This window comes from Eurosta solidaginis, chromosome 1, assembly GCF_040869045.1.
Source record: "Eurosta solidaginis isolate ZX-2024a chromosome 1, ASM4086904v1, whole genome shotgun sequence".
In the NCBI taxonomy this organism is placed as follows: domain Eukaryota; kingdom Metazoa; phylum Arthropoda; class Insecta; order Diptera; family Tephritidae; genus Eurosta; species Eurosta solidaginis.
The window spans coordinates 377,613,425-377,626,751 of NC_090319.1; the positions used below are offsets into that span (position 1 = coordinate 377,613,425).

Sequence of the window (13,327 nt, forward strand, 5' to 3'; positions counted from 1 at the left end):
TCGCTTGCTCTCTGATTTCGCATATATCAAAAGTTAATTTTTTCTACGACAACTTTTTAGTTTCATGGATGCGTTTTCCTGTACAAATTTTTTGTCCCTGCAAATAACAATTTTTTTTATGTTTCGTAATTCTCTTTGCTCTTTAACACTTATTTGAACTTATAATATCGCATCTGCCAAACATTTCAACTAATTCTCAAAGCTTTTTCTCTTCCATGCTCTTTTCAAGATACTTACCAGCATTCTTGGTTGAGCCTTGCTGCTCTTTCATATCATAATTTGAGCCAGCGTAAATTTTTAATAATAATGACTTTATGAATTTTTGATTATTTTGTTAAAATTCTAAGAATAAAAATTAATTTTCGGCAAGTGAAATATACAGTATGGTTTTTTCATAATACAATTTTATAAGAAGTTCCTTTTTATTGGCGCTTTCGATGATACCATGGCGTATACGTGATCTCATTGGAATGAAACGCAAAGGTGTTACAAATTGATAGTAGAATGTTAAAAGAAAAGAGAAAATTTAATTTGCATAATATATTTATGAAATTTTTTTCCAATGATAAGAAGAGTTTTATAACAAGTGCTGACTGGCATAGCAAAGCATGTGTTTGTTTTTTTTTTTAACAGCGTGAGAAATTTGAATAATGAATGAATGAATAAAATGTCCCTAGTGTACAATATTCCCGACGCTTTCGTTCAATAAAAATGTCTGCATATAAATTCCCTGCAGCCAAAAGCTAAAGTAGTCAGCAAACATTATAGTTCATTGACTAGATATTTGTGGGATTATTCATACTAGCTGAGAAGTTCATGAAGTCGATTTCTTTCTTATCCCAATTATGCTTTGACTTTCTTTTTATGAAAACACTCATGAGAACTGCGTACCAAACCGCAGTTTCTAGGTTAAAGTTACGGGGTCAGAAATATCAAAAATTCTTTAGAACATTTTTTCATAATGCTTTGGGAAGCCCTGCGAGTGTCTTTCAGCTTTGATACGAAAAATTTAAAATAGCACATCACTAAAAAATGTTAGTTTTCTTTCATAAGTAGTTCGGCTTATTTTTATTACAAGAATAAAGCAAAATAAATATTCATGCTAAATATGTCACTACCAGAGATCAAACATTTTATTATTTTACTAAAAGATAGATATTGTAGCTAATATTAGTGACACTAATGATACTCACATCACTAATCTGATACTAAGTAAATAAAGTCACAACAACAATAAAGCAAGCTGCCACACTTGTATGTACGTAAACAAATTAATCATTATGTCTACACATATGCCCATACAAGCAGCGGACTATGGTCTGGCGACCGGGGTTTGCTGGCTAAAAGTCATTTTCTAAAGTATCCGATATCAATTTTTTTTATACCCTCACAAAAATAATACTTGAGACTAAGAACGTGCATACTTAGTTTTTTCTTTAAATATTTGGCAGTAAAGATTTCAGCTGTCAAATTTCGCATTTCGAAAAAACAAAAATTTTAATAGTTCCTTTTCAGCTTCCTCGTATTTTAAAGTTCAGTAATTCCTCGGATAGTGCATATATTTAAAAAAAAGTGAATGGAGGTCAATAAGGAAGGTAAGTATTTCTGACCAAAGGACAAAACAATTGCTATTGATTGCTATATAAAAAATAAAATCCCTTTCACAGGCTCTAGTTTTGATAATACTCCTAGTTAAGGAGAGCTATAAAAAAAAAGTTTGAGGTATGGCTGCAAATGAGTGAAAGGTGGGAGAAATGTTATAGAAAGTCCGAACATTTTTTGAGGAAAAACGCTGAATGGCTTCAAACGGAAGCTATAATAAAAAACCGAAATCATTTTCTTTAACCCCCATATCAAAAATGGGCCGCAAACCACTTGGTTTCAATGAAAAATCAGACCGATCCCAAAGAAGATAGGCTGCGAAGCTAGCATAAATTCAAGAAAACAACCTAGGTTTAATGTTTCGTGCTACTTCTACGGCTGCTGTAAAAAGAGGTAATGTTGATTTAGCTGCTACTTTGAGGGCTTGAGGTTTGTCAAAATCCCACAAATGTTTCCAAACTCAGAAAAGTTGTTGAAAATAAATTTAACGAAAGATCTCCCATTCGATGTCTGGAGATGAAGCCTTAGCTTTCATTTTAGACAATAACCTCACGAAGGAGCAGTATATGAATTCCATATGAAGAGATTTTAAACAAAAAACGCGAGTGCTGACCGGCGATTATCACTGTAACAGAAAATTATGCAAAGTTTCGTTACACCTGCTAATAAGACATACAACCGAAAAATTGTTGAGTTACAAAAGGACGTAATACTTGCAACCATGGAGTCCAAAAAAGGGGAATTCTTAGCTGCTGATATAACTATCAGTTACGGGTTTGATAGTAGCACGGGTCATTCTCATTTTAAACAGAACTTTCCGCCCTCATCAATATCATCGCAATTTAACACTTCGCTCCTTGCTACCACGTTTACACCATTATGTTTAAAAGATGTAGCTGGAAACATTTTATGGTGCAATCGAACACCATAATCCACTAGATCCTGTCGACCACTAAAACTAGAATATATAAAAGAAACAAGAGAGGTTATCTTGAATTAAGATACCAATATTAAAAAAGAAATCAAGGAAAGGATATCTCTCCTAAATCCAAATAAATTGCAAGTTTTATTTGACAGCAATTGATAGAAAAGTTTTAAATATATTAACTGAAACCAAGTCAACTCAAACTTGTCCGATATGCAGTACAACTCTAAAAGGCTTTTTAAAAATAACAGACCCCTCGTCAGATAAGTTCAAACCAAATCCCGGCAGTTTACGATATGGAATAAGTCCTTTAAGTTGCTGGATAAGGTTTTTTGAATTCGTCGTTCATCTTAGTTATAAAAAAAGATGTAAAAAAGCGGCAAATTCGCAATGAAGCAGATAAGAGCATAGTTAAAGAAAACGAAAAGAAAATTCAAGACTTGTTTTGGGAAACACTTGGACTGCATGGTGATAAACCAAGAGTTGGAGTGTTTGGAAATACAAACGGCGGGAACACATCACGACGCGCTTTTTTGAAAAATGAAATATTTGCAGAAAGCACTGGTGTTGACAAAGAGCTTATATATAATTTACACATAATACTGACATGCTTGTCCTGCCAACTTCCGCAAAACTTAAACAATTTTGAGCTTTTCTGTTTCCGAACAGCAGAAATCATGTATCAAAAATATCTTTGGTGCCCGATGACAGCTAGCGCACACAAAATTCTTATTCATATTCGAAACAAATTATTAAGCGCATGATACTTCCAGTTGGATATTTTGGGGAAGATGCATCAGAGAGTTGACACAAACTTTATAAATTCGATAAGCTGCGCAATGCTCGCAAAAACAGCAAAGTTAATAACCTTTGGGACGATTTTTGCATAGCCTCAGATACGTCAGGCCCACTGATTTCGAGCGTAAGTCTTTCCAGACGGATAAAAAAAGCACGTATGTAACTTCCAGCAGAAATAAGATCTTTGTTGAGTAGTGCGGATTGCTATTTACCACGTAATGAAGACGAGCAAGATGAAAAGATGAATTGGGGCGCGATCTAGATAATTTCGATATCGATCCAAGCTTAGATGCACTTTTATATAGCTTAGAGTTAGAAAAGGAGATATAGAAACTTATTTAAAATGTTACAGCATTATTTTTGTTACTATAACTACTATTTTTCTGTTGTAATATGTTTGTAGTTTTGAATAAATTAAAACAATATTGTGCAAATATAATACAAATGCAATTAATCTCGAAATATATGTCTAATCAAACAATTTTTATTTGAAGTTCATCTGATAATTTTTAATTTTTTCATAATTCTCGCAATCTTTTTCAATAAAAGTAGTATGATCAAAACTGAGTATTAGAACTATTCAAAACTGTATAAGAAAGCGTTATTATTGTTACTAGGAAACTAATGGCTGCACTTAAAATGACTTAAGTTAATGTTTAACAGAAAACGTGGAAAACATCAGGTTGGTTTCTTTTATCTTTCTGTGTTCTTTGAAAATTACTTGTAAATAAAAAAATAAAAAATTTCGAATCACCCTAATGTAGTTGGGTGAAAGATGAAATTCTGACATCATATTCGTAATCAGAGACTTAGGAAACCCTAGCTTTATACAAAATTTTTAATAAAACGGATATATTAATAAAATTGGTCGCCATATTGGGTCCGTCATTTTGAATTGTAAAATTCTGACATCACGTTCGAAATCAAAAACCTCGAAACCACATATATACCAATTTTCAAAACACTCGGATAACTCTTCGAGTTTTGGCCAGTAAACCCCTGTCGCCAGACCATAGTGCAGCGGAGAGAAACGCACAAACACATGCATATATCTGAGATACTCCAAAAAGTAGGCAAACATCGGTGGAAGCATCACTCACATATACACGCGCATATGGCTATGCGAGAAGCCATAATTGTGCATCTGTAGTTATAGCTGATGAGTTTATAAATGGTAAACAAATAGTAAATTCTAGAAGATAGAAACGCCTAGAAGTATGCGAACGAGACATCGCAGAGTATAAAAGGAGTCAAAGCTGAGTAATAAGTAATCAGTTTGGTTTAAGCAAGCTATTGGTTGTGAAGTATCAGTGTTATTTTGAAGTACTTTAATAAAGGCCATTTTGCATTATTGAATATTAGATTTATTTATTGAACAGTTTAGCGATACGATCGTTAGTAGAAGGTTGCAACTAAGCGGAATTGCCCAATATTCGTTACAATATTCTAAAAGATATGATAATAGAAGTGTCCCAAATAAAATAACCAATCGTTTAAATACTAGAAATTCTGTCACAAAAAAGGTCGCATCAGCAAAATTATGCAAAATATTAGCATTCGAAAATATTACCATTCAATTCAATAAATTTGTAGTCACGTTTAACATACCAATTTAGGTATATCTAACACGAAAGTGATGGAATGAAGAATGTATGTTCTATATCAGTTTTCAGTTAATAAGAATATTTTCCGTTATTAGCAACAACGTATATACGTAACCATCTTTTCAAACGAGAAAAGGTATTAAACTGACAGAAACGTTTAAGAAAAGGCAAAAAAGTAATTTCGTTGTATTTGCGCATATTTCAAATAGCTTCATACGTACAAAAGTGTGTACGTTCTACATGAATGGATACAGGCGTTGGGCTTAATCAGCTCTAAGTCATTGCGAAGGGGCGCGTCAATTAACCAATTCGATAGAATGGCGTTGTTTGTCTAATGATTAACGAAGGAAATTCTAGTAAGAGTTAGATAATACACATACGTTAAAACTAAGTAAGTAAAATGTATAGTCTGCTATCTGTGAATAATAATTACATGAAGTTCTTTTCCCATTCAAGTATTTGAGTTTTACGAATAGATATGACTTAAACTTTGTTAAGACAATGGTTATTATAAAGGAAGTGGAAACAAGTAGAAGGATTTATAGGCTCGCATATATGCATACGTTAAGCATCGCTATTTTTGTTTGGAGAAAAACTTGGTCAAATATATTTTTGATATTTTCGCAAACGCCAAAAGAAATGACTTAGACTTCATATTGAATATATTCGATTAAGTACCAACATAATAATAAAAATTACCCACTCTGTGTAGTATTTAAAAAAAAAGAAAAGAAAAATGTATAGAACGTTAACCAGCTGAAAGTGAAATATGTAAGAAAATATACAGCTGCGAGCATTTTAATAGTAAAGCGTTAATAATTTATTTTATTTGTGCAAATAAATACTTAATATGTGTCCTAAATAGGCTCCATACCGAATTTATATTTGTAGTAGATATTTTTTTTAGCACATAACCAGTGTTTGACAAGCGCTCCGGGTGTATTTCTGCCATGAAAAGCTCTCAAGGAAAACTCATCTGCCTTGCAGATGCCGTTCGGAGTCGGCATAAAACATGTAGGGAAAATCAAGAGGAGCTAGACGCAAATTGGAAGAGAAGCTGGGCCTTAGATCTCTTCGGAGGTTATAGCGCCTTACATTTATTTATTTTTTTATTAACCATATTCACATATAATTTTAAGAAAGATTATCAATGTTTATTCGCTTATCCCCTTTCTGCCACACATCAATCCCTCATGAATTCGACAAAGCGGGTTATGGCCGACCAACAGGGCTCATCAGTCGCTTCTTTGTTGGGTTAACTGGCACCAATTTAAATAACTTTCCACATGGTCCTTCCAGCGTAGTGGTGGCTGCCCTCATCCTCTGCTTCCATAGGCGGGTTCATCATTAAATCTTCTTCGGTACTCGCCGTCGCCAATGCGTAGAGGTCCGTAAATCTTTAGAAGAAATATTCTCTTGAACGCTGAATATAAAAACGAGACGCTACTGAGAAGAGACAAGGATCAAATAGGGAGATAAGGAAGAAAACACAAAAATTAAAATTTTTTTTAGAGATGATACAATACGACAAATGCTTATTGGTGGCAGAGTAATTACATCATAGGGAGGAACATTATTGGGCAGGAGAACGAGTCATTTATCCATCTATATCTTATTTATATAAATAAAAGCAGTTTTAAAACTTAGAATTTTTTTAGACAACAACGTATGCATTATATGTAAACATCTTGTGAAGTTTTGATCTTCTAGCAGTTGAAATGAGGAATAAATGAAATCGGTATAATGGAGATCTGATAAATGATTAATCGGACACCCAAATATACCAGCTCACAGATTTCATCAAGATATCTCAAAAATTGAGGGCTTTGTTTGCATTCTAACACACAGACAGACGAACAGACAGACAGAGCTGCATGGCTAATCAACTTTGCTCGTCATCCTGATCGTTTCGGTTTGCTAATTGACGTGTCTATATCTTCATCTTTAAGGACTCACAAAATTGAGATTTGTGACAAACTTAATATACCATTTCATTTTTATAAAAAGTATAAAAATTGAAGATAGGGTAGAAGATTGTGGTACAAATATGAAAAGGGCTCAATTTTTAAATAAAAATACACCAATTTTCGTGCAAAAGAAATTCTGCAGCGTACTCTATTATTATTTATTTAGTTATTATTATCTTTATATATAAAAATCACGTGTTACTATATTTGTCGGCGATGGACTCCTAAACTACTGAACCGATTTTGAATTTGTTTTACATCCAGTGTGCAGTTTGATCTAACTGAAATATAGGATAGGTTATATCCCACTTTATATTCGCAATATTATTTTATTGCAATTTTTTCTAAATGTTTATACGTAATAATAAAATTTTATGTATATGCAGCGCCACTCACATTTTCAGGTGGTACGGATATAGTTCCGTGTAATTGCTTGGTGTTTAATGAAACAACCTGTTTATCAATAAAAATTTTATAGCGAATGATATCAAATATAGCACATCACCAGGCCCGTCGAGAGAGGGGGGCGGGGGTGGAGGGATTACCACCGAACCCGGGGTTTGTGAGGGGGCCCGCGATTTTGAAGTACTAAGACATTTATTTTTAATTCAAGACTGTCTTTAATTGTTACATGTGCAATTTTTAAGCCGAATTTCAAAAGCAATAAATATCTGCATTTCGTTTTAATATTATAGTGAAGTACGAAAAATAAAAATCTGTTTATATAAAAGGTAAGGCTAAAATGTGTGTTAGTTGGTCGCCGGTGTTTGAAGAGATGCGTCAGTCGATTTTGTTCAAACGTGGACCAGGGTACCCCTAGAATGTGTTTATAGAGTATGGATAAAAAATGAAAGCTGTTTATGAGTGATTTAGTAGAGGGTAATTTTCATACCGCTGGGTGACTAGGGTCTAGAGATATAGGCCAAAACGTGGACCCCGATACCCCTAGAATGTGTGGGTAATACGGATATCAAATGAAAGCTGTTGCTGAGAGCTCTAAAGTAATTTTCATTGTGATATTCGATTTAGTCACATCAACCTGGCAAAACTGATAAATATGAATGCTAAGCCGAAATAGAGACATGAATTAATAATACCCACATACCTATTTACATACCTCCTATTCAATTTGCCTGAAATTTGGTATAAAAATTTGCCTATATTAGTGTTTGCGATCCTTTTTTCCGACCAGAGAGGGACTGGGACTGGGATTAGGACTAGGACTGGGACTGAGACTCGGAGTGGGACTGGGACTGGGACTGGAACAAAAGAGATTGAGAGAGAGATAGAATGAGACGAAGATGGAGATAGATTAAGCGAAAAATACGGAGGGAGGAGTGAATAAAAGGATTAGGAAAAAGTGGAGAGGGGGAGGGCAGAGTTAGACTGAAAAACCTTTTTAAAATGTATGCAGTTAGGCCAAATTTAGGGCAGAACAACGTCTGCCGGGTCTGCTAGTAGTTCTATAAATTCTATTTTTCAGCATTTCATGGGAATGAAATTTATACTATTTTGGTTTTGATATGGAATGACACCACATAACAATTGCAGTCATTCATTAATTAAGTTGAATACATATAACTCAGACTTGATCGCTTTTGGTTACCAAATATCCCGTGTTGCATCCAACTAGGTCCAGTTTGGAGGTAGTCATTAGACATCTAGTGCTAATCTGTATGTATATGCGACTGTCTCTCATTTTCTCTGCATGTATATACTGAAAATTTTTTCCTCAACCTGTGGCTTTAACAAATTCGTACACATCGGCCAGTTGTAAAATTTAGCTCAACTTTAGAATTTACTAACAAAATGCTTTTTTGCTTAATGCTAATGTGGCGTATTTTAACTGTACCACTTCCGTTAGCTAAAAAGCAAAAAAAAAAATTTTTTTATTTTCCTCTTTTTAAACATTTACTGCTATGAGCAATAAAATATAATTTTACTGTTAGAAAAAGGGTCTTATTATATTATTTATTTTAAGATTCCTTTCACTTCTTTGTTGTTTGAAAGTAGGAAGCTGATGTGAAACAGTAAGAAATTGCACCCCAGCGGGTTAGGGGGTCAGAATATACCCGCGGTAGGTATGCCTGTCGTAGGAGGCGACTAAAATACCAGATTAAAGGGGCTGTGTAGCGCAACCCTTCAGGTTGCCAGTGCAGTATATAGCTTCTCCAAACCCAATTGTCAACCTCACCTATCCGCGACGAATCCTGTTTCCTAACGACGAGGCTCTGGCGACCCCAAGCTCCTCATGGAACTTGGGGGTAAGGAGGGAGGGAATGGCCTGAAGGTTTAATGTGGCCACATAAATCGTTCCCGAGATGGTCGGGCTAGCACCTCAATGGTGCTGTGGTACCGGAGCGTATCGGATATGTATCCGGCAAAGGACCATCACATCGATAACACTCCCCAAAGCCTTCGGGGAGCAACCTTATCGCTATAACAACAACAACAAGTTAGAAATAGCAGTGGCTTTTGTGATTTTAAGGTATTTTGCGGTTCAATGAATTTAATTACATAACAATGTTGTTAAATGAGTATTTAAAAAATAAATAAATTGAAAGCGCTATAACTTCCGAAAAGATTAAAGGCCGAGCTTCTCTTCCAATTTGCGTCGTGCTTCTCTTATTTTTCGCTACAAATTGGCTGGACGGGACCTACTTGTTTTACGCCGACTCCGAACGGCATCTGCAAGGCAGATGAGTTTTCACTAAAAAGCCTTTCATGTCAGACATACACTCGGAGTGCTTGCCAAACACTGCCGAGGGGTGACCCCGTTTAGAAAAGTTTTCTTCTAATTGAAAAAACTTGTTTGTAAAATTTTGGATAGCTTCGCCCGGGGCGTGAAGCCAGGAAAATGAGTATTTAATAACAAGGTTATTATAACTCTTTTAAAAGAAACTTTTCATCATATTTTTTTTATATAAAAATATTTTACTCTTTTAACATAAAAAAATGGAGCAAAGCTTTTTTTTATAATTTTTTTCGATTACTTTTTGCTTTTATTGATTTTTGATAATTTTTTAAGAAACAATTTGTGTAATAAAAAGAACTAGTCGATTCCCCAGGCCTCCTATTCGTCATATGTTTTCATACATATTTTCATATAATTTGTTATTTGGAAACGATATAAAGTATGCACTTCTTAAAGGGCCCATTACCGATACTTAGCATAGACTTGACTTGACTTGGCAACTTAGCCACGATTATACTCCACTTAGCGCATACAATCTGGCATCATAATCAGCATTGTAATTTATTTTTAAATAAATGTCAATTTGTATGACAAAATGTCAAAATGAAATGGAAACAAACAAATGGCATCTCAAAATATAAATGTCACTTAGAACTTACATAGAAAATCAAAATTCAACAGACTTCTAAGTCAAGTTAAGTGTTGCCAAGTTTTGAGTAATCAGTAACATGCAATGTTCATTTAACAGAACTGTAAGTGACAGTTCTCAAGTCAAGTCAAGTCTATGCTAAGTATGAGTAATGGGCTCTTAAGACTTCACAACGTCTACTTACTCACGCAATTTGCTTAAGACCTGGCTTATATATAAACGAAATGATTCTTTAATGTATATGAAAGCGAAAAACAATTTTTCCAGTTTTCAACACCATTACCTTTTAATTGAGTTGATCTGTTTTTGCAGCAAAAGCTTCTTATTGAATAATAAATAAATAATTATAATTTTAAAGTTATAAACCAAAACCATAAGGAGTTGCATTATGCACAGGCACATAAAATTCGCCAGCAACCACATAAGCATTAGTAGCCGAACCCATTCTCACACCGCTATATTGATTACCACAACTATCTTTAACTGCACCCTCATAATCACCGCAACGTACGCTAATAAAACTATTGGCTGCCACAGCCTCTGCGTAGTACTCACAAGAGCGGCCATGACTACAAGCACCAGTAACATCCCAACCACAACCCGGTTGTTTCTTACCACCATTCGGATAGAATGCACCTTTACCAATGGGTTTCAAGAAACCCAAATTACCACCATTTGTGTGTATGGTCTCAACATATTCTGCATCATCCATACTCAAACGTTTTTTTGGTTTACTGTAGCTGAAAAGTGGCAAAGCAGGATCCAAACCAATAATAGCGTGCAATTTACCGGTACCAATATTTTTACCAGCATAACCGGCGACATGTGCACCCAAACTATGACCAATCACTTCGGTTGTATGCAAATCCAAACCATGATTTTCCACTAAATAATCAATAATTTTGGCAACTTTTTTGCCAGTTGGCCTTACAGCTGAAACTGATGTGGCGTAATCAACGGAACGTGCACGCGACCAATCCACCACAATGATGTTGTAGTCACCGCGACTCAACAAAGCATCGCGTATGTTTGAATTCATATGGGCTTTTTGATTTTGTATCCAACCATGTATTATAAATCTGATAAAAATGATGAAATGAGTTGATGATTATAGCACAACAAATCGAATTCGCGAATGTAATTTGTTTACCTGGTAGGATTATTTGGATCAAAGTTAGATTTTTTTAACGATTTGGCGCTGTCCTTAATTTTCTGCGATTTTTTGGGATTTTCATTTGTATATAAATAGAAATGAACTGGCACAGTAACAGAAGAAAGGATATCTGTTTCGTCATCATCATCAACACTCATTTCTTCGTCTTCAATTTCATTCTTCTCTAATTCTTCAAGCAATTCTTCACCTTCCTCCGTGGACATCCAAACAAAGGAACCATCAGCTTGTGGCACATACCAACCTTCTTCACCATTTGCATGATTTTCTTCGAGCGGCAATGCAGTTGCTAGGGAGAAAGAAATAGTTTTTTTTTAATATTTTTCTTTATTTTCTTACCTGCGCACACCAAAATTCCCAAAAAATATATTAATTTCATATTTGAAATGTACAATATTCATGTTCATATACTGAAATCGCATGGTTTTTATAGCAAAAAATTATCAATAAATTTGTTTCCCATATCAGGGATTAAGTTATCTAATAGTATTTATCTGTATAAGTAAATAAAACAAATGCAAGGCTCGATAACCTCCGAAGAGATTTTAGGCCGAGCTTCTCTTCCAATTTGCATCATGCTCCCTTTAGTTTAGCTTACAAATTATCAGGACGAAACCTTCTTGTTTTATGCCGATTCCGAACGCCATCTGCAAGGCAGGTGAGTTTCAACTGCGAGTTTTCATGGCAGAAATACACTCGAAGTGCTTGCCAAGCACTGCCGAGGGGCGACCCCGCTTAGAAAAATTTTCTTCTAATTGAAAAACCTTGTTTCAAAAATTTTGATGTTGCTTTACCTGGTGCTTGAACCCAGGATCTTCGGTGTGGTATGCGTAGCACGCCACCATCACACTACGGCCACGGCGGCCGTATTACTAAGAATTTAATCTGTTCAAGAGGTAAACACGGCAATTAAAATACCACATTTAAAAATGATATCAGGCAAGTTCCAGAAGAATACCAAACTAAGAGGTAATACTTTGCTTTCAAAATTTAACCTAAACACCATAAATGGTGGTAAAATACTCATTACCACCTTTCATTTGATACCCATATCATGCAAAAACATTGCAGGGTTACCATAGGTAAATTTTCCTACATGGTGATTTTCCCTTATTTTGTCTGCAAAGCTCTCAAACGAGTATGTACCCGAACTTAGCCTTTCTTACTTGTTTTCATATAAGGAACTTTCCTGCTTCATCGTCCTCTCTTTTAAAAAGAGTGTGGCACCTTGAAAACAATTTTTGGGTAACGCTATATTGACCCAGAAACAGGATGGGTATATGGCATAACCCGGTGATAGTGCAAGATAAGGCCGCTAGAAGGCGCAGTGTTCGGGATTTTTAACACAAATCGCAGATCAAAACTCCATATTACATGAAGCCAAACAAATTCCACTATCATGCGGGGCATCGAGATATTTACAAATCAAATTTAAAAAACAAATGCTTGGTAGTAAGTGTAGCGCTAAAAAAACAGAAGTTTCCCATATTTCGTATGGATCAAAATGATTTGAAATTTCGAACGAATTGTGAAATCTTATGATAAATTTGGAGAACCAATATTCGTCAATACTAAATTTTTTTAACAGATAAGTTTTCTTATCCTAAGTAAGGTTTATTTGGTCCGCTCGTGAGGCCATGGTGTTGCCAGAATTTTGCTTAACGTAAGTCATAGTGTTTTTTGACAATTTGGCAGACTTTTGCCTATGTAAATGCTGTACAAATATATGACCACTTGTGCTTAGAATATTTTCTTATATTAAAAATGCTTACTTTGTAGAACAAGACATGGCTAATCTTTCTTTTAATGTGGATCTGGGATTAATTAACTTTTAAAAGTATTAAAAAAATAATAATAAAGCTGTTTTACTATTCAGAATACAGTTACATCATAAAAATTTAAATCTAGTGATTAAT

The 13,327-nt window shown here is 34.7% G+C and overlaps 2 protein-coding genes across 6 annotated transcripts in view; one reads left to right on the forward strand and one right to left on the reverse strand.

Annotated features, from left to right (window-relative positions):
- Nucleotides 1-13,327, forward strand: part of RYa-R (RYamide receptor) — a 417,850-nt gene that overhangs the window by 97,929 nt on the left and 306,594 nt on the right. The window lies entirely within an intron of this gene.
- LOC137245219 (phospholipase A1 VesT1.02-like) lies at nucleotides 9,864-11,793 on the reverse strand. Its single transcript, XM_067775531.1, has 3 exons — nucleotides 11,751-11,793; nucleotides 11,391-11,700; nucleotides 9,864-11,319 (listed from the first exon to the last, which is right to left on the reverse strand). The coding sequence occupies exons 1-3, from the start codon at nucleotides 11,788-11,790 to the stop codon at nucleotides 10,599-10,601; spliced, it is 1,071 nt and encodes a 356-aa protein (XP_067631632.1). The 5' UTR covers nucleotides 11,791-11,793; the 3' UTR covers nucleotides 9,864-10,598.